At 62.3% G+C, this 27,646-nt stretch overlaps 1 protein-coding gene across 4 annotated transcripts; it reads left to right on the forward strand.

Moving 5' to 3' along the window:
- The first annotated feature begins 237 nt into the window (after positions 1-237).
- Positions 238-27,098, forward strand: SYNGR1 (synaptogyrin 1). Of its 4 annotated transcripts, none has more exons than XM_028532702.2 (4): positions 238-416; positions 16,656-16,893; positions 18,163-18,308; positions 23,373-27,098. In XM_028532702.2, the coding sequence occupies exons 1-4, from the start codon at positions 318-320 to the stop codon at positions 23,598-23,600; spliced, it is 711 nt and encodes a 236-aa protein (XP_028388503.1). In that variant the 5' UTR covers positions 238-317; the 3' UTR covers positions 23,601-27,098. The 4 variants fall into 4 exon arrangements, with proteins under 4 accessions (XP_028388503.1, XP_028388504.1, XP_028388505.1 ...); XM_028532703.2 differs by having other exon boundaries at positions 239-416; positions 23,369-27,098; XM_028532704.2 differs by having other exon boundaries at positions 239-416; positions 23,435-27,098.
- The last annotated feature ends 548 nt before the right edge of the window (positions 27,099-27,646 follow it).

A 27,646-nucleotide genomic window follows, 5' to 3' on the forward strand; every position in this document is an offset into this window, starting at 1 on the left:
ACAGTCCGGTGGCGGGGACACATCCTGCATCTGCTGCCCACACCCTCCTTCCCTAACCCCCAATTTCCCAAAGAGGTCACCAAGGTAGCAATGAGCGCGCCCTCCACAGGGTCTGCAGCAGACGCGCCCGGCGCACGAGGGCGCGCGCCGCCCGCCCACGGTAGTCCACGCCCTCCGCGTACAACGCCCCCTCGCGGGAGCGCTGGGCCACGCCGGCCGCGCCGGCCCCACGAGCAGGGGACGGGGCGGGGGCGCCGCGCACGCGCACGGGTCGGCGGCGCGCGCCGAGCGGGGGGCACCGCGCGGGTGCAGGCACGATGGAAGGGGGTGCGTACGGAGCGGGCAAAGCCGGGGGCGCCTTCGACCCCCACACCTTGGTCCGGCAGCCGCACACCATTCTGCGCGTCGTGTCCTGGGTAAGGACGTCTGGGTTACCTGCCCAGGCGGGGGAAGGGTGGAGACGCCGGGAAGGGCGGCAGCGCGTCCGGAGGGACCCCGACCCCACCGGACCCTGGGCAGGGCCGCGGCGGCCTGAGGGGAGCCGTCCTGCGGGGTGCCGGTACCGTCCCTCCCCCTCCCTGGGCCCCGAGGGCGGGGGGTCTCGACCCTCGCGGGGACGCCCCCTGCCCCTCCCGGGGTCCTCACGTGCCGGTGCCCCCAGTTCGCGCACTTCCCTGCCCCCCATCGCCGTGACCTCCAAGCCGCGGCCCTGCAGCTCGCGGCTCGGGTTGCGCACGGCCGCCCGGGTGGACCGGCGACCGTGGAGACGGAGCCCGGGTTTCAGGTGGCCTTTTTTGGGGGGTGGATGAGGGCGTGGAACATCTTGCGGGGGTGCACGCCGCGCCTGCGGTGGACGTTAAAGAGGAGAGGACGGAGAACCCGGTTTTTAGGGCTTAGTCGGGACGGTGTGGAGCGATGCGTCTGGAGCCAGATACCTGGCGTCCGCCCGGAAACTGCCTCTCCTTCTCAGCGTGACCTTGGGCTGGAAACCACCCAAGAAATGTTCACGGGAAACTAGGATTTATAAATTCCGAGGTGCGAGCGTCAGCTTCTCTCTCCTGCCTCAGTTTCCTGATTTGTAGAGAGGTGGGAGGAGCCCCCTTGAGGCCTCTTGGAGCTTTGATATTTCATGAATCTGTGACAGCGCCCCCCCCCCCCGCCCCCAACTTACACCTGGATCCCTGTGGGGGTTGGGAGACCCGGGAAAAGGTCCCTTCCCCACAGTGAAAAACATCAAGGCCTGTTCCGGACCTCCAGCCTGGTCGGGGGCGGAACACCCTAGTGCAGAGGACCGAGTGGGGTCCCTCTGCAGACCTGGGGGAAGGGTTCCCGAGGCCGCGCAAGCTCCCCAGGGAAAGGCAGCCTGCTGTTGCCTGGGGAGGAGGTGCCTGGGGCTCCCGAGGGTGGGCTGGCCGTGGCCCAGACACCCTCGCCAGCAGGTCTTGCTACCACAGGCCCGGGGCCGCTTCCTGGGTGCCCAGACCAGAAGATCCTGTATTGGGGATGGTGGCCAGGGGCACTGTCGGTGACAGCTACACCCAAAGCCAGCAGAGGCCTCCGGATGCTCAAACTCCCTCATTTCCTGGGTTCTCGGGGCTATATCAGGGCCTGATGGAGCTACTTTGTGTGTGTGTGTTTGTGTGTCTAAAACCATTCAAACCTGCTGGTGGCACAAGAAGGGTGCCCGCCGTACGGGGAATTGTCTGAGTGCAGGGAGGCCCCGTTCTGTTAGTCTCTGGGCTCCCAGTGCCGGCACAAGGCCTGGCACCCCCGGCACATCCGTGATGCTTAGTGGCACTGAATTCCTTCGTCTGTGCCAGCCTCCAGCTTCCCGGAGACCCAACAGGCCCTTGGCAAAGAAAGAGTTCTGGGCGCCACCTGCCCGATCAGGTGGAGCGGCTGCGTGCATCGCTCCCCTTTGCTGTCTTTTGGGCCACTGGCCTGGGAGGACAAAGCCTCTGGCTTTATGAGGGGGCGTGGGCAGTGTGGCTGCTTGGGTCACTTCTGCCCGTGATGGCTTCATTTAGCAAAGCCACACTGAGTCTGCTGGGCCCCGAGGGAAGGCAGCATGAGTCACATGCAGCCCTCAGCCCCACCGTAGAGCGAGCCAGGCACCCCAGGCGGGGGCAGGGGGGGCAGGAGCCAGGAGAGGGGTCTCCTGCCTGCCCTGGGAATCGGAGAGACCTCCCTCGTGGGGCAGGTGATGTCAGTCTGGGCCTGGAAGGGGGAGGAGGGCTTACATATGCACACTTCGGGGTGTGGGGAAGCCGGTCCTTGAAGGAGGAGGAGGAGGAGGGAGTAACTGTGGTTGAGTGCCCGCTGTGGGCAGGGGCGCTGCCACTGCAGCCCAGCCGGGTCCCCCAGCAGCCTGTGCCACACGTGCAGGCACGGAGGCTCAGAGAAGGCCGCGGTGACCGAGCATGTGAGTGGCAGGCAGAGTTCCTGCCCCCACAGCCTCCTATCCCTGGTGCCTTTAAAACATAGGGGTTTGCCCTGGCCAGTGTGGCTCAGTTGGTTGCGCATCATCCCACAAACCAAAAGGTTGTGGGTTCCATTCCCAGTCAGGGCACATGCCTAGGTTGTGGGTTCGATCCCTGGTCTGGGCGCGTACAGAAGGCAGCCAATTGATGTTTCTCTCTCACATCCATGTTTCTCTACCTCTTTCTCCCGCCCTTCCCCCCTCTCTAAGAAATAAATACATAAATAAGATATAGGAGGTTTTTTCCAATCATAAAAGTAATACTACCTGGCAGTTATTAGGAAATATAAAAATCACTTGACATGGTTGAGTAACAACACAAATGTACTCACTGTCACCGTGTCACTGAACCGTGTGCTTAAAATGGTGACGGGGGTCGATTTCGTTACGTGTATTTTACCACCAAAAAAAAATTGGAAAAAAAAAATCATGCGAGATCCCGCCCCCCGGGGAGGGCTGCTGCCTCCTTGCCGTCTTGCTCAGACATGAGGGGTGCGCTGAGACGTTCGCTCGTGTCGGGAAGCGTACCCCTGACCCCGCTGCGGCCTCAGCACACCGGGTGGGGGCCGGCAGGCTGGCCGGGCGCCTCGCCTTCCTGGGGAGCCCAGCCCCCCAGCTAGGGCGACCGGTTCATCCTGGTGGGCAGGCGCTTTCCCAGCTTTAGCGCCCAGAGTGCCGCGCCCTGGGAGCCCCCAGTCTGCCTGTCAAGGGCTCCTGTGCAGCCCAGCCCCCTTCCTCAGCCCCTGGGGGCGGGGCCAGCAATGTGTGTGCAGGGGGGCCCTAAGTTTGTAAAATTTGTAAAAAAAAAAAAACCTTTTCATGTTCTTTTTCTGAAAGAGGGTCCCCACACCATGTAAGCTCCAGGGCTTCACCCACCCTGGGCCCCCCCGCAACCTCAGCCCCCTGAGCCCCCAGGTCCTGTTGGGGTAGAAGCAGATCTAGGACCCCCTTGTCTAGGACCCCTCTTGACGGAGGCTTTCTCAGCTCCCCTGTGGCTCTGCGTGCCCCCCCCCAACACACACACACACCCCTACACCTGTCAGGGTAATTAATTATTCACAGCAAGAACTGAGGAATGGACCACACTGGTTAAAGGGGGTGAGCCCTCTGGCAGGTTCTGCCCTGGGCGGGGAGCGGGTGGCTGAGTGGGGACAGTGTCCAGGGCTGCTGCCTCTGACCCATTTGGGGGGCGGGGATGGGGCTGTGCTGGCAGGGGGGCCAGGAGACCTCCCCCTGCGCCCCAGTGCCCGCTGTGCACGAGGGGGCCGACTGGGTCAGAGGTGCCATGGCTCCATGACCATAGACCGCACGCAGCCTGTACCACCTCCTTCCCTGTGCTGGGGCCGGGCGTCCCAAAGGGCACTGATTTTATGTAAAGGACCACCTCGTGCATAGAATTTATAGTCTTTTTTTTAAGATTTTATCTATTTACTTTTAGAGAGGGAAGGGAGAGAGAAAGAGAGAGAGAAACATTAATGTGCAGTTGCTGGGGACCATGGCCTTCAACCTAGGCATGAGCCCTGACTGGGAATCGAACCTGCGATGCCTGGTTCTCAGCCCGCGCTCAATCCACTGAGCTACGCCAGCCAGGGCAGAATTTATAGTCTTAACTTAGAATTTATGGTCTTAACCTTTAGAGGGTTGACACGATCAATGTGGGGTAAGAAAGTATCGGTGCTGATAGATGAGAGGGTTTTATTAAAATTAATGCTCTGTTTTGGCAAAATAAAGAAATTAAAGGTTTGAAACTTTGCCATTTTCAGGGTTGATCTCTTAAGGGCACTGGCTGTGACACCCCGGATTCTGTAAGGGGGGGGGTGTTGTGCCCTCAGAAGGCAAGTCGGGCACAGGACAGAGGGGACGCGTCTCCTGGCTGGAGGCTCTGCGCTCAGAGCTGCTGTGTGAGCCTGGCCTGTGGGGTCCCCACTCGGCGTGCTCCCCGGGGCACCAGGCGGCGGCTCGGGGTCTGGGGCGGCTTCACACCCTGTTTTTGTATCAGCCCCTAAATCACCCCAAGTGAGCGCGGAGTACACACGGTGACCTCACTTTGCAAACACAGCAGTTTCAGGATGAGACCCCTTGTCCCGGCTCCCGGCCAGATTGCACGTCCTTGTCCTCATGCGTCAGAAGGAGGCAGAAGGGGTCCAGGTGGAGACAGAGCCCCTGGCCAGCTCTGGCCTTGGTCCTTCATTCCACATGTACCCTGTCCCTGTCAGTGCCAGCCTGTGTGTCCCGCCGGAGATGTCTCAGTCCAGTGAGGACAGCACTGAGCTGACAAGCACCAGCCAGGAGGCTTGGGATGCTACAGGGAGCTCCAGTGGGGTGCAGCTGCCTCTGCAGGCTGGAGGCATGGAGGGCTTCCGGGGGGAGGTGACTCCTGAGCTGATTCTGATAAAGACGTGGGGAGGGGCATTTTAGGTGGAAGGAACGGAATGTGCAGGAGGCCCGAGTGGGTTTAGGAAATGGTGTTGCTTAGGGGCCCCAGGCATATAAGCGGAAGTGACAAGTCAAAAGGCCAGAGGGGCGGGCAGGGGGGCGCAGCCCAGGAAGGGCCTCAGGGGACAGACAGACGAGGTGGACTTCACCTGAGGGCCGTGGGAGCCCCAGAGAGCAGGGGTGAGCTGAGAGGAGGTGTGTTTCGAAAGCTCCCTGTGGCTGCCTCGCGGAAACGGGGCTTGGAGAGGGCTCTGGGGCGGGCGTCCTGGCAGGAATGTGTGGCCTTATGCAGCCTGTCCTCGCCCGGCACCAGCCACGCCCCTGTCCCTCACTCGGACAGCGAGGTCCATGAGGACAGGTCCAACGCTCCTTTGGCATTTGCCGCCGACCGTATTGGCACCTTTCTCGCCTCTTCGCCTGCCCGTGGCTAAGCCTCGGCTGGTCCATCTCTCAGGTGTAGGGCGGGGTCAGCCGCAAGCTGGTCTTCAGGAGATGCATCCTGCCAGGCGTCTTGGTATTGCCCACGTGCAGGGGCAGTGCAGGAGCTCGGGGAGCCCGGGAGGGCTGGGCGCAGAGAGCAGGGCCCCCAGAGTGGGGCCTTGGGAACCCCCAGGCCCCTCGGAGCCTCCGTCACCTCACTGCGACACGGGGCTGCAGAGCCGGGGTTGGGGCAGGTGTGAAATCCGTAGAAGCGAAGGTTTAAAAGGCCTGCCACGCGACCCACTCCTGCCGGGCCTGGGACGTCCTGGTCCAGGTGGGCTCCGTGGCCCCCACTCGAGGCGAGAAGCTGAGGCCTGGAAACGATGACAGGTGGCTGCTGGGACACCGCCCACGCTGACTTTGAGGACAGCCTGCTTCCTGTGGCAGGGAGTCCGGGCGGGCAGCAGGGTCTGCTCGTGGGAAGCCCTTAGGTAGAGTCTGGAGAGAGAGACCACAGGCTGGGGGAGGAGGGGCAGAGGGAGAGAGGGACGGGGGAGGGCAGATGGCAGGGCCGGCGAGGGAGCTGTACTCGGCACCCAGGAAGAGCCAGCCATCTGCCCGGGGGGGAAGAAGAGGCAGGGCAGGGCGCTGGGAAGTGTCTGGGGCCACTTTCTAAGCCCACTCGGACCCAGAGTGGCAGCTGACTTGAGCAAGATGCCGTGCTCTCCAAGATGGGGCCTCAGTTTCCCCACCTGTCAGATTGGAAACGGGTAGTCCCAGTGGGGCTGATGGTTCCCAGCCTTTCCACACTCGAAGAACCCACTCTCGCCCCTGGAGGATTGTGGGTTGGGAAACGCTGGACTGGCTGGTCCTGCAAGAGGCGGTGCCAAGAGCACGACACCCCCCTCCGCCGTGCTCAGTGGGGGCCTGGGCCCCGGGCCCACGTCTGTGAGCAGAGCCGAGCCAGTGGAGCCTGGCAGGGCGGCCGTGCCTGCGTTTCCCGGGCATCTCCCCTCCCGGGTGTGGCCCTCTGCTCAGCTCCCCGCTGCAGGGGAGGAGGACTTCCGGGAAGGGACAGCTGTCTCCCTGGGACAGCTCCAGGCTCCGAGGCCCGGACTGTTTAGGAACGTCCGGGAACCCCAACAACCTGGGGCTCCTCAGGTGACTCGGGGGCAGCAAGAGGACACGGCCTGTGCCCCCGGGTCTTCCGCGCCCTCTGAGCACTCCTACTTGTAGATCGCCCTGGGACCTGGCCTTCTGCTCCCCCCACCACCCAGCTTCTGGGCAGCTCTCTCTTGGGGGCGGGGTGTTCTTTCCCCCTCACCCTGCCTTTGCCGGGCCTAGAGGGGCGCAGCGTCCTCCACCAGCTTTGCATCTCAGGCCAGTCCAGGATCCGCCCCTCCCTCTGGTAGGCCCGCCCCAGGTCGCCCTGCGGGTCTCCCTCCGCGGTGTTCGGACTTGGCGCCGCGCTCTCCCGCACTGTCCCGCCTCCACCTTCCTGGTCATCGCAGTGTCCGCCAGCCCAGCCCGCTGCGATCCTTCTCACGCCTCGGCCTCTCTCGCTTCCTCGGCCTCCCCTCCTCCTGCATCCTTGACCTCCTCTGCCTTCCCAGCTCCCCCTGCGCCTGCCCTGATTCCAGCGGTCCTTGGGCCTGGGACCCTCCTGCTGTGCGGGTGGTCCTCCCTGTCACTAGACCCCGCCCTCTCACCTGCGCATGGACTCCGATCCCGGGGGCCTGCCTGCCTCCCTCTCCGCCTCCCTCTCCTCCACCTCAGTTCCGCCCTCTCCTCTCGGGCCCTGTCCATCACCTTACAGTGGCTTATTTCATCTTCTCGCCCCTTCCTGCCCATTCCCCCCCCCCCCAGAAGATATGTCTACGGTCCCCATCCCCAGGGCTTCCCCTTTGGTTTTCTCTCACCTGCACCTCCCCGGGCTTTCTCCCCAGCTCTCCCCCGACCGTGACCTTCAGGCTGCGAAATCCCACGGCTGATGGTTATTCGTGGATGTCTCAGCGCACCTGGCAGGCAGTGAGGGGTGTGTGTGTCCTCCCCTCGGACCCCGCAGCCCCAGGACAGGCACAGGCACCCCGGCATCTTCTGTCTGTGTGCGCAGTGAGCACGTGCCGGGCGCCTGCTCCTCGGTGAGGGGGCTGAGGTGGGCTGAGGGGGCTGAACGCACTTACAATGTGGAGGTGAACACTCCCCCCGTCAGGGGTGGGAGGTGACAGTGGGGTAGAGAGGGGTGGGGCCCGCTGGTGGGGGAGAAGGGCCAAGGAGTTCCAGGCCGATGGGAAGGCCCAGTAAAGGCTGAGAGGCTGCGGGGACCGAGTGTGTGACATCTCTGTCGAGTCCCCAGGGCCTGACCGGGCCCCGCATCTCGTAAGGACTCTACACGCGGGTGGACTGAGCTGCGAAGTGCACCGTTCCGCCCTCCTCTTCCCACCCGCTGTCCCGTGCAAGCTTCCCACCCGCCTTACAGGCCCAACTCAAATATCGCCTCCCCCTTGAAGCCTTCCAGGACTCCTCCACGCTCACTTCATCCTCCCCCTTCCCTTTTGCTCTGCGCGGCCGGCTGTAAGAACTCTCACAGAGGAGGGCCTTCCCCTCCCCGCCCCCCCCCCCTCCGTGTCTGTCTCCTCTTCTAGAATGCGAGGCAGGGCCTGGGCCCAGAGTGTCACTCTGCAGAGCTAGAACGTCCCCAGGGGCAGAGACGCAGGGGGCTGGTGGGGCGGAGGCAGGCCCTGGGAAGCGGAGGAGCTGACGGCACTGGGCGGTTTGCTCTGCCCTCCTTACCAGCCGAGGGACTTGGAGAACCTCAGCTTCCTGACCTGTAAGGGGGGCTCCCTGAGGTCCTGCCTGGGAAGGGCTCAGCCGTGCCTGGCTGGTGTTACGACCCTCTCCCAGGGGTGGCGCTGCTCACCACGGCCCACCTGCTCCCACCCCGCCTGGACGTAGATCAGGAGGTGGGCATCTGGGTAATTCTGCCACCGAGCGTGACCCGTGGCCCCTCTCTGGGTTTCAAGCCTCCCCCTCCTTAATGAGGCTACTGACCCCCTTGCTACACAGCCACCGGAGGCTGAGGATGGGGACAGTGTGGAGAGAAAGGGGAGCCTGCGGATCACCCGAGCTGAGTCGCAGCACTTTCGGGGCTTGGGGCTGCTCTCCGCCCCGTGGAGCCCATTCCCCACCCCCACCCCCAAGAACCAGAGGAGACAGCTTGTGGGAAGATTACGGCTTAATCCCCAGCCGGTCACACCCAAGGCTGCAGAAGGTGGTGCCCGGGCAGGGGAGGAGGGAGGGGACCCCGGGCGCCCAGCCCACCCCACCGCAGCCCTGCGGCCCTGCACGGGGCTCTTCAGGAAACCAGTGGCTGCCCAGCGCCCATCACGCGCCTCTGCCTGTGCTTCAGCCGTTTTCCTCACATGACCTCGGGGGAGACAGGGCCCCATTCCCATGGAGGGGGGCGCCCTCGGCAGCCTGACTCATCCCCCAAAAGCCTGAGACTCCCTGCTGCTTCCCTCCGTCCTCCCTGGAGCCCCGGAGGCAGGAGGCAGGACTTCAGCAGGGCCCCTGGCAGGCAGGCGGGTTCAGCTGGACTCAGCAGCCCCCCCCCCCCCCCCCCCCCCCCGGTTACGGCTACACACTGAGTGAGCTCCCCGGGGTCACAGGCATGCGAGTGGGGGGCGCAGGCAGGGATGCCGACGGGAGAATGCGCCGTCCGCCCGACTTCCGCGCCGCCTGTGCCTCTCTCCACCCGTCAGGCTCACTGTTCGCCGGCCTCCCAGCCTCTCCCGGCCCTTCCCCCGGTTCTGGGGATGGACACCCAACAAGTGAACCAATAAATAGCAAAAAAGAAAAAAATTAGATAATGATATTTCCAAGAAAATACATTGAGTAACTGGAGTTTATTATAGACCTGGGGGCCTGGTCTGGAGGGCTTCCCTGAGGAGGTGTTGTGCCCTGAGATTAGGATGTTGGGAAGGGACCAGCGGGGGCCAGCCAGGAAGATCTGGGGACGCTAGGTGCCCCAGGCCGAGGGGACAGCCTGGGAGGTGGCCAGAAGAGAAGAGAATGGCAGGAGGGGGGTCTGAGCCCCGAGGGGGGCGGGGATTTCACCTGGGGGTGGGGTGGGGTGGAGCAGGGGTGGCGACTCAGTCCAACGTAGGTCCAAAGAGAGTCTCCCTGATGCTGTAAAGGGGACAATGAGGGGGGCGGGAGTGGACACAGAGAGACCGGGCAGCTTCTGTCACTGCCTAGCAGGAGGTGATGCTGGCACCGGCCGGTGCAGGGACGTGGAGTGGTCCGGGAGCTATCTGCGGGAGGTGAAAGCAGCAGGCCTGACTTCCATATCCGGTGGGGTTCGAGGAGGAGCCCCATCTGGGGTCTGAGCAGCTGGACGGAAGCCAGAATGAGGGCCGCTTGAGGTCACTGGGAGGCTGGGAGAGGCTGGAGGTGTGGCCAGGAGCCCGAATGGGGGGATTGCAGAGCCCGCCTGGGGGAGGGGCTGGTGAGAGACGGGGCTGGTGAGCTGGAGCAGGCTTGCGTGGGGTGGGGGCAGAGGGATGGCTGTCCTGGGTCAGGGAGGCAGTGTCGCCGCCTGGAAGCGGGCGCAGCCGGACCGGGAGGTGGAGAGCGAGTGAGCAGACCCGCCCAGTGCCCGGGGAGCTGGGGAACTCTCCTCCCGGGCGCCTGTGCAGGCAAGAGAAACGGGCCTCTACAGCTTATCTGCGCAAGCCCAGCACGTGCCGAAAGACGTTTAAAGCCAGGCCTCTGGGAAGTGCCAGGCCAACAGTGGGGGCCTCTGGCCCCGCCCCACCCTGCCCCGCCCCCCAACACAAGCGGGCCCCTCTCGCCCCGCCCCGCAGCCTCGGTTAGCTCAGGGGCCACTCCCGTGTGCAGATGTGGAGTACGGTGGGCCTGGCCCCTCCCACACTGCAGGGTGGTGACACGCGCTGGGACCGCGGGCGTCCCTCCTAGGTCTCGTGCTGATCCTGGGGTTTGGCATCTGGAATCCGCTCCTTCGGAGGCTTGGCCCCCACTCAGGAATGGGGCTGAGGGGCAGGCCTGGGCAGAAGGCCTGGCACCCTGCTTACCTGCTGTGGGCGGGCCGGAGTCTGCAACTTTCTGAGCCTCAGCTTCCCTCTCTGTGAAATGGGCTGTGTAAGCCCACTTTGCGGGGGTGTTTTGAGGTTTATTTTCTATTTAGAGGGTTCAGTGGGGATTAAATGAGGTGATTTTTGTCAGACGCACCCATGGGTGCAAGGCCCCTGTGGAGGCTGTGGGCTGTCTCCGGGTGTCATGGAGGAGGCAGGCCGGTCAGTGAGTCTCAAGCAGGGGTGTGTGCGGGGTCAGGGTTGGGGAGAGTGACTGGGAAGGCAGGCGTCCCAGAAGGCGGCGTGAGGGAGTCACCACCTCCCGATAGGGTTTTGAAGGGTGAGAAGGAGTTCGCTCCTATTGGAAAGATGAGAAACCTGGGAAGGGCATCAGGGGAGGTGGGACCAGCAGCTGCAAAGCCATGAGGCAGTGCCCACCCCAGCCCCCTGGGGTGGCTGAGAAGGGGTGGGGAGGGGAGGCCGGGGCTGGGCCTGGCGGTTCTCTGCCTGTGTTCCTAGCTGAAGCCAGTGGTGCAAGATCCTGACACTGGGAGATTGTGAAATTCCTTCCAGCTTGTTTTTCTGACTTCAGCACAGCTCTGTTCCCAGTGCCATCTGGAATCCATTTTTAAAAAGAACCAGGATTGGTGGCTTATAAAGATGGCAAAAAAAAAAAAAAAAAAAGTGCCTTGGCCCGTTTACCTTGGTCGATTTTTTTGATTGTTTGGTTTTTTAGCATTTGTCTGTAGCACGAAGGAAGGAGATGCTTTTTCCTTGGCCTGCAGAGACCGGCGGCCTCTCCGGGTGCCCGCCCCCCGGACCACCGCCCCTCCCTCCTCTCCCATCCCTGCAGACCCGTCTCCGTCCCTCACGGACCCCAGGCCTCCCCTGCGCAGCACGGAATTTCATTATGGCTTAATTTCCGGTTCGCCGATGGCTGCTCTGTGGGCTCCTTGCTGCCCCTGCTGACCTGGAGCTGGGCCTAGCAAGACGTCCCAGAGGCCCGAGAGCACCGGCTTGGGTTTGGAGACTCGGGTTTGAGACTGGGTTCACCCTCAGCAGCCGTGTGACCCGGGCAGGCTCCCAGAAGCGGCTGTAAAATGAGCTGTAAAACGAGAACAAGGACGCGGACCACGTGGAGTGAATTAAGAGTCCCACCGTGGGTCCTGAGGGAGTCCCCCATTGTCTTGCCATGGACTGGAAGTGGCTGGGGAACAGAAACTGCAGCCCCTGCCAGCTCCTGGGGCGCCCCCTCCCACTCAGGGTGAGGAGGTGGCCGCTGGAGGCCCACATTAAACTGGGGCCCAAGCCCCAAGGAGGGGAGTTCGGGAGACCGCAAGGGGCAGGGGGCGTGTCCTTGGCAACATTTCTCCCCTTTTCCGAGCCTCGGTTTCTCCATCTGCAGACCATCAGGCCTGGTCCAGGTGAGGCCGCCTGTCCTGGCCCAGCGCTGCAGCCCACAGGTGAGCTGACACGCACACCTGACTGTCAGCCCCTCCCCGACCTGCTGGGCCTTGTCGCCTCACTCCCCACAGCAGACCTGTCACCTGGTGCCGGTGGCGGTGGCGTTACCTTCAAATACATTCCGCAACGCATGGCTTCCCACCGTCATTCACCGCTGCCCACTCAGGCCCGGCCCCTCCCCCTCCCCTGGGCAATGCTCTCACCTTTGCCCCTACAGTCTGTGGGCAACCAGGGCGATTCTTTCGAACCTCAGCCTGAAGTGGCTCCTGAATTCCTCTGCTCCTCAAGGCGTGGGGGCCAGCCCTGGCACCGCAGCTAGCTCACGACGCTGGCTGTGCCCCAGCGGCACCGGCCTGCACATGCCTCCTCGGGCGCTCAGGCCCCAGGGCCTTTGCACTTGAGGTTACTCCTCCTCGTGACACTTGGTCTTCTGCTCAGAGGCCGAGCCATCAGGGCCCCTCCCCCCGAGTTGCCTTTCGCCGTCTCCCCTCGCCCTGCCTAGTGCCTTTTCAGGACACTTGTCAGGACTGACCTTCGTATTTGTCGGCTACTGTCTGTCCCCCCTGGTGGGAACAGGGACCTTGCCGCCCCCGAGCCTTGCACCCGGGGCCTGGCCCACACCGGGTGCTCGGGAAATGCTGTGGGGCGAATGGACAACTGTGGACAAGCCCCAGTGCTCTGGCCCCCAACATGAGACTGGCCAGGCCCCGGACACCGGGTGCCCCATGGGCACAGAGCGGTCGGCTGGGACAGCGCATGCCCAGCAGCGGGGCCACCCGGCAGCTCCCTGCACCTCCACGGGAAAGTTTGTTACAGCTCAGGACCTGGGGCAGGGAAACCATTAGTGACAAGGCCTGGGGCGTGAGGGGGTGGGGGAGCAGGTGGTTGGTGGGAAGTGTAGGGAGGTGAGGCCCTGACCCCAGCCCCCTCCCCCACAAGCTTGAACTGTATCCAGATGGCAGCGGGGAACCACCGAAGTGCCTGGAGTGCTGCGGGAGAGGCGGGTCCCTGATCACCCCTCACTCCCTCACCCCGTGACTTCTCCCTGTGGTTAAACAAAGTGTCCCCACTGTGGCCCCCGGGCCTTGTCCCTCCTCCCCTCCGCACCTCTCCGGCCCCAGCTCCCCAGACGCCCTGCCATGCCCCTTCTCCCGCGTTCAGCATTTGCCCTTTCCATTCTCTGCCCGAAACACGGGTTCCCCTGCGCTTTGTCCAGCGGGCCCCTTCCCAGCTCGGCCCAGAAACCACTGCTTGGGGCCCCCTCCTGACCACCTCCCGCCCGGTGTTCACCGCGGCCAGCCCTGTCACTGCCCAGGCGCCTGTCCCACCCGTCTGTCCGGTGCGGGCCCAGCACAGGCGGCGCTTGCTCCACATCGCATGCGTGCCCCGACCTCAGTCTTCCCTCACAACAGTCGGTGGTTTAGGTGCCGTTGTCGCCCCGCTTTGGCTTTGCAGACGAGGGAGCTGAGGCTTGGGGGAGCTAGGTCACTTGCCCAGGGGCACCGGCGAGACAAGTGGCCCGGCCAGGTTTCAGCCGGCCCAGGTGGTCACCCCGGACTCTGGCCCCCTTCACTCCTGCCCCTCCAAACCGTCTGCTCCCCCACAGCAGGGTCGCCATGGGAGTGGTTAGCCCTGGGCGCCCGTCCCGGGCCAGGGCCAGGCACTGAGAGGCCTTTGAGCTGTGGCAGACACCTGACCGAGGTCCGTGTGTGCCAGCGGACATGGGGCGGAGAGGAGGGCTGGGCGCCCAGGGTCCTGAGGGCAGGCAACGGGGAGCTGGTGTGAAGCCTCCTCCCACTCCGCCTGCCCTGGGCTTGCCTGTCCCTCGGAGGGTGTTTTGATCTTGCTCCGCACTCTCTCGGGGATGCATGATCTCCGGCACTTTCCTCCTGGACTCTCCAAGGACTCCCTGCTCCTGTCCCCCAGGAGGGCCCTGTCTTAACGGTTCCTCCTCTGCTGTCCCCAAAGGGACTTCCGGCCTCTTGCTTCCCCTCCCGCCTCCTTTGCCTGCTTCTGGAAGGGGCCCCCCCTTGTCCCCACCTCTGGCGGCGGACCTCAGGGAGGGTCTGCCGGGAAGTGCTCTGAAGCCAGGACTCCCCGTCTGTCCCCTCCCGTGCCGCTGAGCTCCGGAGCTGGCGCTGCGTCACACTGCCTGACCCCGCGGGTCTCGGGAGACACCGCTCCTTCTCCAGGACCCGCCTCCAGGGGCCCGGAGCCGGCAGGGCCGGAGACCTGGGTTCCAGTTCAGCGTGGACTGCTAACGACAGTGTCACCCCTCTCTGGGCCTGGGTTTTCTCTCTGTGAGTGAGGGCGGCTCGAACCGCCCTCTCGGCGCACGGCGGTAAGGGACAGAGGGCCTGGGCCAGGTGGTGCCATGGGCCGGGCGGCGCTGGGGCTGGAGGACTGGGTTTGCCGGCCTCCTGAGTCAGGACCGGCCGGCAGGCGGCTCAGGTCCCTCTCTGAGCCCTCAGCTGAGCCGGACACAGCTCCACAGTCCTTCCTTTTTCTTTTCTCTTAATTGCAGAAACATTCACACAACATGCACCAACCCATTTAAAAGCGTGCAGTTAGTGGCATTTGGTGCATTTACGATGTTGCATATGCACCACCTCTCTCTACTTGTCACCCCATAAATACCCCGGGCCCACTGAGTAATCCCCGCCTACCTCCCCCCCCCGCCCCCAAACCCCCGGTGCCCCCCAGTCTGCTTTCCGCCTCGATCACAGACGCAGTGCGAGAAAGGCATCACATGACGCTGACTCTCCGTGTCTGGCTTCTTTCACTGTTTCCACTTGTTTTAAGGCACATCCGTGTGTGGCGCGCATCAGAACTGGGGTCCCCCTGATGGCTGAACAAGGTTCCTTTGTGTGGCTGTGCTGTCGCTTGCTTCTCCATTCACCCACGGGACGTCCGGGTCAGGTCCTTCTGACCACACAGCGATGAGCCAGGGGCCCCATGCACGCCTTCGGGAAAGGTTTCTGAGTCGATGCTCCCATTAAATGTAGATTTACTTGAGATATATATATTGATACACACACCGATATATCTAATACATGGTAAAACCCATGTAAAGTGCAGATACCTTAAAAAGATGAGATGGAAAAGATAAGACGGCTTCTCACGTTTTTCCCCACGCCTGCCCCGGGGTCACTAGCCGTCCTGGGTGTCAGCCGAATGTGAAAATATGTCTGGCTTATATATATTTTTTAAATATTTTATTTATTTATTTTTAGAGAGGGAGGGGAGGGGGAGAGAGAGAGAGAGAAACATCAATGTGCGGTTGCTGGGGGCCGTGGCCTGCAACCCAGGCATGTGCCCTGACTGGGAATCGAACCTGCGATGCTTTGGTTCGCAGCCCACACTCAATCCACTGAGCTACGCTAGCCAGGGTGCGGCTTACGTTGAAATTACAGATCTTCTGTAGAACGATTGAGGAGTGGAAAGTGGGTGATGGAAATCCCCTCTGGCCAGGGCTCTGCCCTTGTGCACGTGTGTCCATGGGGCCCGGCCTCCTCACCCTCCTCACGCTGTTCCGGGGCAGGCAAGAGGCAGGAGGAAAAATCACGGACTTGAGAGTCAGGCCCCTGGGTTCGAAGCCAGCTCTGCCGCTGACCAGTTGTGTGACACTGGGCGCATTATTAACCGATACCTGCACCTTAACCGCCTCGCCTGCAAAATGCCGATGACACTGACATTGTATTAGTCAGCTACTGCCGTGTAACAAACCACCCCAAATGGACCAGCTCCAAACAACAGACATTTGCTGTCCCACAGTTTCTCTGTGGTCAGAATCTGTGCAGCTTAGGTGCCACTGCCTCAGGGTCTGTCGCAGGCCGTAGCCGTGGTGGCCGCCAGGGCTCTGGGCTCACCTGGCAGCTGAGGGTGGACCCATTCTCAAGTTCACTTACACGGTGCCGGCGGGACTCGCTTCTCTGTGGGCTGTGGGAGGCATCCCTCCCTCCCCCGCCAGGTAGGCCTCTCCAGGAGGCAGCTCAAAGCATGGCAGCACTCCCATCGGAGTGAGCAGGCGAGACGGGCCAAGAGCCAGAGTCTCTCTAGCTTCCTCGCAGCAGTGGCTCGCCATCCCTTTTCGCCACGTTCTGCAGCACACCGCTCGGCCCCGCCCACAGCCCAGCCGGTGGATGGCAGGGGGTGGGGTCACCAGCTGTCTCAGCTGGCTGCCCGCCAAACCGAAGTAGCTGTGGGTCCAAGGAGGTGCCACTCGCACCTCACTCGGGGGCAGGGCGGTGCGGGCCGCCCTGCGATTGGCAGGACTGTGCCTGTTGTTATTCTCTCCTTCATCACTCAGGGCCTGGACAACAGGGGAGGGTGGGGCCCGAGCCCCCACAACGGCCAGTGGCTCTGTGGAGGGAAGGGGTGTGTGAGATGGGGGCGGAGGCTCAGCAGGCCCACGGCCCCAGGGGCACGAGACCACCGGTTCTGGGAGGTGGCCGCAGTCTGAGAGCAGCCATGGTGTCCCAGGGAGACCTCTCAGGACCGGGCTGGGGCAGGGGGGGGACAGCTGCATCTGTAGCGGGCGGGTCCTCCGTGCCTGGGCTGCGAGTGCAAGCCGTTGACCCTGCTCTGTGCTGTGTGACCCCGAGCAAGTTGCCCTCCCTCTCTGGGCCTCCCCTCCGAAATACCTGCTCTTTGGGGAGCAGAGGGCTCACAGGAAGGCAGGCAGCAGGTGGAGGGGTGATGGGACGCCCCCTCGCCCCAACGTGGGACTCAGCCCTCCCCCACCGCCCCGCCCCCCCCCCCAGGTGTTCTCCATCGTGGTGTTCGGCTCCATCGTGAACGAGGGCTACCTCAACACCCCCTCGGAGGGCGAGGAGTTCTGCATCTACAACCGCAACCCCAACGCCTGCAGCTACGGCGTGGCGGTGGGCGTGCTCGCCTTCCTCACCTGCCTGCTCTACCTGGCCCTGGACGTGTACTTCCCGCAGATCAGCAGCGTGAAGGACCGCAAGAAAGCCGTGCTGTCAGACATCGGGGTCTCGGGTGAGTCCCCAGCCCCAGAGGGCCGTCCCAGCCCTGGGCCCGCTAATCCTCGCGCACACCTACGAGGCAGGTGAAGGGGCAGGTGTGAAGGGGCAGGCTGAGGGTCACGCGGCTGGCCGCAGGGAAGGGTGGGACCAGGGCCGGCCTGCGCCCTCGGAACAGCCCCAGCGGCACAAGCGGGGCGGGGAGCACAGCACCCCGGGGAGCCGTCTTCACTCTCAGTGGCTGCCACCCTGGTGGGCCCCCAGGAGCCAGAACCTGGAGCTGGGAGCTCAGGAGACAGGCTGCCGTTGCTTTCCGAAGCGGCCCCGAGAGTGTGGAGAATCTGACTGGCGGAGGCGGAGGTTAAGAGCGGTAGACTCAGCCTCACTAGCCTAAGGCCCTGGTGTCAGGCCCGTGGCAGGGACCTCCCCCATTTCCAGGCCTGAGACTCTCAGATGAGCCCGGCAGCAAGGTCTCGGGGCCCTTAGACTGGAAGGAACTAGGACAGGATCAGTAGTTCTCAAACCGTGTCCCGCAGAGCCCCAGGGTTGCCCGGCAGTGCCTCTGCGGGGGCCGGGCTCCAGACACCCCATCCTCTGGGCACCTGTGCGCACCTCCTGGGCAGACCCGGGGCCCCTCAGAAGGCCTCGCTGCCCCGGGGCCCCCACTGCTGTGCTCCCCCTCCTGGAGTCCTCTCAGGGCCTCTCACTGCCCTCGGGGACTTGGGGGGCTGCAAGCATTTTACAGGTCAAGGCTCAGACCCACTGGTTTTGAGCTACACACCCTTGTCCTAGCCCTCACCTTCCCCCGGCCCAGTTTTGGGTGGGGGTGAGGGGACTGCAGTCAGGAGTGAGGGGGCATCGGGGTGCTCCTCCCAGAAAGCCGCGGGCCTCGGGGTGGACAGTCAGGGATAGCTGAGAAATCTGTGTTTGGCTGAAGTTAGAGAAATTCCGGCCTTGGCTGATTGACTTTCTCTCTGTCTTTCCCTCCCTCCCTCCCTCCCTCCCTCCCTCCTTCCCCCCGGCCCTTCCTGGGCCGTGGCTGGCTCCTGTCTGTGGCCTGTCTGGCTCCTGTCCGTGGTCTCTGTCTGGCTATGCCTTGGGCTGGCCTCTCTGGTCTCGCTCACCCTCCCCGTGCTCCCCTCTCTGCCCCCCCTGGGGGTGGGGGAGCACGGGAGATGTGCTTTTGAACCTCTGCCGGGTCCTCGGTCTCCCCATTTCCTCCCACCTGCCCCCACCCCTACCCCCACGCGTGGACCGTTCCGCCTGACCCTGGTGGACACGCCAGCCTTCTGGGCCTTCCTCTGGTTCGTGGGCTTCTGCTACCTGGCCAACCAGTGGCAGGTCTCCAAGCCCAAGGACAACCCGCTGAACGAAGGGACAGATGCGGCCCGGGCCGCCATCGCCTTCTCCTTCTTCTCCATCTTCACGTGGGTGAGTACGCGGCCTGCCGGCCGGGCCCCGGGACTGGGGCCTCCCCGCACCGCTGGGGCTTCCGTGCTGCCTCTGTCCTTGATGCCCACAGCGGGGCCGGCCCCGAGGAAGGCCGTTGCCACTGCCAGAGAGGACAGTCACGTGGTGACAGCGGACCCTTGCCTTGGGGCAGAGCACCCGCCGTGGTAGCTGGGCAGGGAGTGACTGTCCTCTTCGGCGGGGACTGATCCTTGACGAGGGAGCTGAGGCCTGCACAGCAAGATGGGGCTTGGAGAGGCTGAGGCCGGGAAGGAGCCCAGGACTAGGAGTCGGGAGCCCCGGGCCACACCTTGGGGCTGCCCGTCTTCCCAGGGGCCCCGAGCCTCTGTCTCCCTGCCTGTAACGTCCGGAGACTGGATTTGGGGGAAGGTGTCGCAAACCTAGCTGCCCACCTGGCAGGCAAGACGGGGGGAGGCGCGGGCAGGCCAGGCGGCATGTCCACCCTGTCCTAAAGGGGCACCCTGTCCTCAGCCCCGGGTCAGAAGCAGGAAGGGGGACCTACAGAGGCCAGGGCTTCTGTGCTCCAGAGAAGCCAGAGAGCCGAATTTCCACATGGAGTCCGATCTTTACGTGTTAGCAATGTGCTGAAGTTAAAAAGTGTGTATTGCGTGGGGCAAGGAGAGCCTGTCCCTGTGCCGGACCTCCTGTGGGCTCTGAACCCGGGGTCCTGAGCGCCCACCAGCGTGACAGCAAGGCTGCCCGCGGAATTGGGATCCAAGTCACCTCGATTTATTTCTTCTCTCCTCATCTCCCTCCTGCAGATACCTGGGGTCCCCTCCGCTCTCCCCCCAGGGCTCTCCCCCCACTGCCCCCCTCCTCCAGGCCCTCGAGCCGTCCTTGGCCTAGCCTTCTGCGAGGAGGAGCCCTGTGCCCGCACCCCCCTGGGCACACCCTGGGGCAGCTGCTTTCTCTCTTCGGGGGCCCCTGGATGGCCATTTTCCCGTGAGGCCCCTCACCCCAGTACAATATTGGGAGCTGGAGTTTGGAAGAGGAGACCTATGGTTCGGGCCCCAGCGGGCCAGCCACGGTCACTCCAGGTCATCTCAGGGCTGGGAGGGAAAACCAGGTGACCCCAGGGTATCTCAGACCGGAGAAGACACCCTGGACATGGGGACCGTCCGGGCCTCCCGGGGGCAGCAAGCCCAGAGTTGGGGCTGGGGCTCACAGAGCCGAGTGGGCCACTGCACACCAGGACTCTCAGGGCCGGGCAACGGCACCCCGTGGCCGCCGAAGCCTGCCCCCTGCTGGCCGGGCTGCCCTTCTTCCCCAGCCCTTCCCAGCGGGCCTCACCCCTGCTCTCTCCTGGCAGAGCCTGACCGCAGCCCTGGCCGTGCGCAGATTCAAGGACCTCACCTTCCAGGAGGAGTACAACACGCTGTTTCCCAGCGCGGCACAGCCGTAGTCGGCCCGCCGGGCCTCCGGAGGCTGCGCACCCTGTGCCCTGCCCCGTGGCGAGGACGGGGGCGCAGCCTGCTGCCTGGACCGGCCCGGATGCCGGGGCTCCCAGGGCAGGGAAGACTGGCTTGAGAGGCCAGTTAACACTCGCCACTCATTCATTGCCTCCTTTGTTTATCCTCCGTTGTTGTTCGTTCATTGAGTAAACATTTATTGAGCAGCTGTTTCGTGCCTGGTGATGACTCAGAGGGGGTCCCTGGCCCAGGAGCCCACAGGCTGGGGAGGGGAGGCAGACAAACCAAAATCTGCCCGAAGGGACCCCCACGGGCCGTTAGAGGGTTGGAGGTAGCCCCCCATGTGGGCTGCCGGGGCACTGAGCTGTGGACGCGGGGTGAGAGCCTGCCGCATGCCTGTGGCGTGAAGGCTGGTCTCACAGCCCCAGCGGAAGCTGGCTGCTGGGGGGGGCCTGGCTGAGGACACCGGAGGACACCTGGCCTGGCTCCGCTCTCGTGTCCCGTGGGGCCCCGGCGACCCCCTGCACCTCGCTGAGCCTCAGTGCGATTCCCTGGGCTGAGTGAGGAGTGATGACAGGCCAACTCTCGGGGCTGTTGTGTGGATGAAAACAAGGCTGGCACAGAGACGCTCAATAAATGTAGGCTCTTCTGTTGTTGCATTTGTTCACTCACTCGTTTGTGCACTCCTCCATTTATTCACTCATTTATGCACTCACTCGTTTATTTACTCCTTCATTCACTCACTCCTTCATTCACTCCTTCATTCATTCACTCATTTATTCACTTCTTCATATATCACTCATTTATTCACTCCTTCAGTCACTCACTCGTTTATGCACTCCTTCATTTATTCACTCACTCACTCCTTCACTCCTTCATTCATTCACTCATTTATTCACTTCTTCATATATCACTCATTTATTCACTCCTTCATCCACTCACTCATTTATGAACTCCTTCATTTATTCACTCACTGGTTTATTTACTCCTTCATTCACTCACTCCTTCACTCCTTCACTTATTCACTCATTTATTCACATATTTGTTTATTCACTCCTTTATTTATTTACCCTTCATTCATTCACTCCATTTATTCACACGTTCATTTATTTACTCACTCATTTATTCATTCCTTCACTTATTCACACATTTGTTTATTCACTCACTCATTTATTCACTCCTTCATTTATTCACTCATTTATTCACACATTAATTTATCTACACATTGATTTATTCACTCATTTATTTACTCCTTCATTTATTCATTCCTTCATTTACCCACTCCTTCCCTTATTCACTCATTCATTCATTCATTCACTTATTCTGTCGTTCACACATTCATGTATTCACTCATCCTGCCCTGGGAGCCAGGGACACTTCCACAGCCTCAACTTCAGGATGATTCTTATGTGGCGAGTCCTTGTTCTTCCAAAGGTTTGGCCTCCAGTCCTTGGGGCCCTCAGCTCCTGAGCAGGGACCCACCCACCCCCCTCTGCAGCGGCAGTTGAGGAGGTAATGAATGTGTCCCAAGCAGGCCCCAGAGCAGGGCGCACAGAGTGAGCTTGCAGACACCGGAGGCGTGCAGGTGCAGGCTGCTTCCGGTACGGTGCAGAGGCTCAAGAGAGGGCACTCGATCTGAAGGAGCAGGGCCAGGAGGACCACCAGGTTCCTGGGCTCTGAGCAGAACTCACAGCCCCCCGCTCTGCACCCCAGTCCAGCAGGGGCCCGTGTCCCTCCTTTGCTCCGGTCTGTGGCTCCTTGAACCGGATGGCCAGAGAGGCCGTGACTCGGTTCGGGCGGAGGAGTGCCCACAGAGGTAGCCACAGCGTCTGAGTGAGAGGCCTCTCCCTGGAAGGACCCACGGAGCCACCTGCTGCAGCCTCCGTCTCTGTGCAGGGAGCCGGCCTGGGCAGTGGAGCCGGGGCTCGGGGCACCGCGTCTGCAGACGTTTCTCTCAGGGACTCGTTCGTTCATTCATTCATTCATTCATTCATTCTGCATGTGCTCTTGTGGGCTTGCCGCTGGCTCCGGGTTCCGAGGACCGCTACCCCAGGGGGCTTTTCCCCTCCTGCTTCTCCAGGCGCCTGCGTCTGAGCCCCGGGCAGCCAGGACCTCACACCGACATAGCAGAAAACACGAGAGGGCCCCACCTGATCTCCTCAGCCCACTCCCTTAGGCCCGCCTTCTCCAGGCCCCCAACGCCGGGCTTCGCACCGCCACTGCCCAGGATGGGCCCCCCCCCCCCTCCACCAGCTTTCTCCAGGGACACAAATCGAAAGTGAATGCCTAGTCCCTGGGGTTCTGGAACTTTCTAGAATTAAACACCAAGCACATGCCCCTGACCTGAGGGCCCTTTGGGGCTCCTGGTTGATTTGGTGCCCTGTCAGGGGGCTGATGGGAAGGAGAGAAGGAGGTGAGGAGGGGCCCTGGCCTGGGAGGGTCTGGGTTCAGGCCAGGGGTCTGGCGCCGACTCTGCCTGAGGCCCCCCTTCTCCATCCTCCTAGCTCAGAAACAGGGCGTGGGGGCATTCGCATGTTTCCGTCACGTTACCTGGGCTGGAAGGGTCTCTGGGGAGGCTTTCAGTGTGAACCCGTGAACCTCTTTTGTAGTGACAGATTTAACGTACTCCCTAGCTTGGCGTGGCTAATGTCCTTGTCCCTAATAACAGTATAGTTGCTGTTACCGCAAAAGAATTTCCCACCTATGCACGTATGCTGTAGACAAGCTTTTCCCAGCTGAAAAAAGGGGCTACAGAGGTCAGATAAGGTTGGCGGGTATAGCGTGTGGTCTCCCCGCAGGGGACCCCAGTGTGCACTAGATGGTCGAGGCTCTGACAAGTCTTGTGGTCCTGAGACTTGTCTCACTCTGTTTAACTCAGTTTCCCAAACTCATCAGACCAACTTGTCTCAGTTAGAATAAGGTTCGGCAGCAAATGACAGAAATTGCAAAAACAGTGTCCACAGCTGAGAAGATAGTCCATGGCTGGCATAGGCTCCAGAAGTCTTCAGTGACCTAGGCCTCTTTCATCCTTATGATTTGGTTCCTGGACCTCATGGTCCATCGTGGCAACTAGAGCTCCAGCTATCACACCTGTGCTCCAGGCATCATGTCAAAGGGCAAACAAAGAACTTGGAGTGATCCATTGGCCAGGACTCAGTCATATGGCTGCACCTCGCTGCAAGAGAGACAGAGCAGTTTCAGGAGATGGCGACAGTCCTCTGTCCCACCAAGAAACTTTTTTTCCCCATTCCCTAACACTTCTGAGAACAGTTTGAAAAGGGAGTTGTAGGCTTTTGAACCATTTTAACACTCCACAGTGGAGACTAGAATTTCTGGTGGCCGAGTGACCTCTGGGATGAGGGGGCCTGGGTCCGGTGACTTCCAAAGCCCTTTCTGGCTGGACGATGTGGTCCCAGGCCTCCCAAGGGCTGGCCGCAACGACCGCCTCCCTTCCCATCAGTCAGGCTTGGTTGTCTTTGGTGCTCTGAGGATATTTAACCCTCTGTTGTCTGTGTCTAGTGAACTAACCACCACTAACCCGATGCTCTTGTCTGTCTCTCTTCTAACCACCCCCTCCCTCCTGTCCTTGTCCCCACCGGCCCTCGTCCCCAGGCAGGCCAGGCTGTGCTGGCCTTCCAGCGGTACCAGATTGGCGCCGACTCAGCCCTCTTCTCCCAGGACTACATGGACCCCAGCCAGGACTCCAGCATGCCTTATGCCCCCTACGTGGAGCCCAGCGCCGGGCCAGACCCCACCGGCATGGGTGGCACCTACCAGCAGCCGGCCAACTCCTTCGACACCGAGCCCCAGGGCTACCAGTCGCAGGGCTACTGAGCCGCAGTGACCGCCTCCTCCTCTCCCCTCCCCACCCCCGCCCCTGCCTGCCCCTGCCCCAACTGGCCCCCACCCCTCCCTCCACACCCTGCCCCTTGCTCCCTCCCAGGCTGCCCTGCCCAGCACCTCGTCCACCTCCCAGTGGTTCCACTGAGTCCAGGGCTGCTCGGGATGGGAGGGGGCAGCAAGGTGTTACGGGGGGGGTGTCTACATGTGTGTGTAAGTGTGTTCAGCAGGCGCCTGGGTGTTTGCATTCATTCATTGTGTCATCGAGCATTCATTGAGCACCTACTGTGTGTTCAGCCCATGCTTGGCATGGGTGTAGAAGACAAATGGTCTCTGGGGAGGGGGAGACGAGAGTGGAAGGGGCCCCGTTGGTGCCAGAGGTAGGAACAGAGGGAAGGACAGACCGAGGTGATGCTGGGAAGGTGTGGCTGCAGGGTAAGTGTGAACACCCGCCACCCTGGGGGCTGTCCCCTGCTCGGAGTGACCCAACAGCCCTGCTAGGAGTGCTGGGGCTGTTTCCACTCTATGGTTGTGGAAACTGAGGCCTGGACAAGTCAAGGTCACTCGTCCAGGGTCACTCAGGCAGCCAGCGGAGGAGGTGGGGCCAGGCCCAGGCTGTGTGACTGCAGAGCACCTGCTGTCCCCTGCCTCCGCCTCCCCGCATCCCCCAGCCGGGGGCTCCACTGCTCAGTGCTCCCAGGGCTCTGGGAGGCCTGGGGGGCCTGAGCCCGTGAGACACCCTGATTCTACTGCAAGCTAGGGGCCCATTCTGCCAGCGGGACCGTCCTGCCTGCAGGCCCTCCGCCCACACCCCCACCAGCCCCTCCCAGGGCGGGAGTCCCCCTGCATGCCACACTGTGCTGTGTGTGTCCCTCTGGGAGCTCGGCGCCCCCTCTGTGGCCTCCCAGAGGACCGACCGATGTCCCTGCCCCTAGGAGAGGCTCACTAAGACCCTGCCCAGGGCTAGGCGATAAGGCGGCGCACAGGGGGAGCGTCTGGCCCAGGGTCCCAGTGGGTGGCTGGCAGGGCTAGGCTGGCTGCCTGCGTTTCTTGGCCCCGACCACCCAGCAGGTATCCCGGTTCCCTGCTCTTGTGACCTCCCAGGGAACGACTGTTCTGGGCCACTGTCATCTTTCCCTCTTCTGGGGTCAGCCAGCGGCCTAGGGGCTTCAGTAGCCCAGGGGATAGAAGGCCCTTCCCCTGGCCTTCCTCAAGGCCCACCCAGGGCCGGTCTCCCTGTGGGAGGCTGGGTGGAGAGGACAAGGACTTGGACTCTGCAGGGCCAGCCCGGGAGCTGTCGCCATGGTACAGACCACCCTGAGGCAAGCAGTGAGAGCCCCTGGTGTACGGTAGGCTCGGGGAGGCCACAGGCTGTGGAGGAGAGGGTGGCAGGGGTCCCCAAGGGCAGGGACGGTTGGGGGGCTGTCGCACAAGGTGGGCTCTTCATTGAGCCTTAAGGACCAAGGAGGCCTTAAACAGTGGGAAGAGGTGCAGGAAGACCTGGGGCCCAGCGCCTCGGGGTGCAGGGCAAGGGGACCGGACCGTGGGGCAGCAGGATGCTGGGTACTCCCACCACCAGCACCCCGTGCCCCCCACACCACCCCTGAGAGGCAGGTGGCGTGCAGCGGTGATGGGGCACCGTGCGGGGGCCAGGAGCTGGCAGTCCATCAGAGATGAGGGCTCAGCCCGCAGCTGCCCCGGGAGTGCCGGCGGGCTGAGGCGCCCCAGGCAGGGGCCGAGGGTGGCGGCAGTCGGCACAGCAGTGAGGGGAGGAAAAGGAACTTCGTAGGCAGAGAAGGGGCATCACTGTCCCCACTTAACAGAAGGGGACACTGAGGCTCAGAGAGTCTGCGCTAGCAGTAGGGCATGGATCCGAACTCAGGTCAGTTCAAGTTGTCCCCGCGGGCAGCAGGGAGGGGAGTGGACCCCCGAGCTCCGAGCAACAGCTGGGTGTTGCTAGCTGCCGTTTTCCACATCAGAGGGAGGGTTCTGCCCTGGGGGCAGTCCGAGTGGTGGCTTCTGCCCGGATGTACCAGACCAGAAGCTGGCGGTGCAGGTGAGGGGCGGGGTGGGGGTGGAGGTGTTCCTGGCAGAAGTTCAGTGTCTGTGCGGGAGGCTGCGAGAAGCGCTTCCCCTCTCCCACTCCTCACAGAAAACCTCTCCTGCTGACGGACACTAGGAGACCCTAGGGGTGTGCCATCTGTTCTGCCCGAGCACCCACCAGCTCTGACGACGCTGGGCTGGAGGACAGGGCACGTGTAAGCTGCACCCTGTCCCTGGGTGTTCAGTGCAGACTCCCCGTGCCACCCCAGACTGGGATGTTTACACAACCCGGGCCAAGAGTCGGAGTCGCTGAACCAGCTCACTCAGCATTCCTCACTGGCCCCGGGGGACCGCCCAGACATCCCACCATCAGGCAGAGGCCAGCCCGTGGTGGGACTGAGAACCAAGGCCCCTGACTCCCTCCTGGGAAGGGGGGGGGCCGTGCTGCGTCTGTCGGCAGAGGACACCCCCCTGGAGGGCCCGAGCTGAAAGCCTGTGCTCTTGGGCCGATGGAATCCCCTTGTTCCCTCCCCACTGCCCCCCGTGCCGCCTCTCCCACGCTTCTGAGACCTTCCCTGGAGAAGGGCCCCCAGCATCCTGACCTTGCAGAGTCTGGGTCTTGTCCTCCCAGCAAGCACAAGAGACAGCTCAGGAAAACTGGGCTCCACCCGAGTTTAGAGCTGCAGGGACCCTTAGAGACAGAAGGGTCTGGGCCAGGAAGACAGCATCCAAAGTCAAACACAGACGGAGGTTCAGGATCCAGGCCTCCTGTCCCCGAGTTGAACTCATCCTATGTAGTCACGGGCCGCCTGCCTGGCTGTGGCTCTAGGTCTGCCCTGGGCGTAGCAGTTGAGGGACTAATTCCTGGGAGATTGGCATTGGCTCCCCCCTCCAACCTTCCCTGGTCATTCTTGATCTTCAAAGACTCTTTTGGGGTCCCAGGCTTCCCCCATGTAACCAAGAGCCCCCACTTGCTACCCCGTGGGGGCCCCCCCCTGACCTTGGCCCAAGATCCCTTCTGATTCTCTAAGGAGCACGAAGGGGGAGCATCCCTCCCAAGAGTTTGCGGGAGGACGGGCTGGCCCAGCTGCCTCCCCGCGCTGCCCCTTGACGTGGCACTCCCCGTCCTCTGGTGCCCACAGCCCTCGTCCGGGTGCCCGGCCCCTCCCGCAGCGTTACTGCCTGTGTATAGTATAAATATATATATTTTCTATATATAAGATGTATAATATAAGGCTCCACAAATATATCTCTGTGTGCGCGTGTGTGCGGTGAATGGTGGTCCCCATCCTGGGCCCCTACTCTGGACTCCCCCACCACCTGGTTAAGTCTCTCAAGAGTGAATCCAATTGCCCCGTGGCGACCCCCTTTATGACACCCGTCCATTTGTGGTAAACCAAGTGAAGGTGGTGACTTCTGGTGACAGTAATAATAAAGTGAAGATTCCAAACCCACCAGCGGATTGCAGCGCGTGATGGTGTTTTTGTTCTTTGAGAGTGTGGCTTGGGATCGCCCACCCACCATCTCCACTCACCTGGGCCGTGCTTTGAATCGTCTCAGTTGAAGCCAGCGGCCACGCCCCCAACTGTACGCGTGCACACACGCACACAGGCATACACCGTGCACACTACGTCACCATTCCCTATCCTGGTCCCTTCCCCAACTCCTGGAGCCTCACCTCATTCCTTCCAGACCGTTCCTGTGCTTCTGCGTGTGCACGTTTGCAGGGCACTTTTTAAAGTTAGTGGCCCTCAGCAGGCATGATATCTTTCCAGACCCTCCAGACCCCAGCTGCGCTGGGCCCCAGGAGTTCAACACTGAACAAGGCAAACAGCCTTGCCCTTGCAAGGACATTTGCAGCAGGGGAGATGGACAGTGAGCCCACGTGCAAGCCCAAACGTAAATCGTGCTAAGCGCGGAGAGACTGCTAGCAGATGCGGTGCAGACCTGGGCGCGGATGCAGCCCCTCTGGGCGGGTGACCCGGCACCTGAGCTCTCCGGGGCGAG

Source organism: Phyllostomus discolor, chromosome 2 (assembly GCF_004126475.2).
Source record: "Phyllostomus discolor isolate MPI-MPIP mPhyDis1 chromosome 2, mPhyDis1.pri.v3, whole genome shotgun sequence".
NCBI classification, from domain to species: Eukaryota; Metazoa; Chordata; class Mammalia; order Chiroptera; family Phyllostomidae; genus Phyllostomus; species Phyllostomus discolor.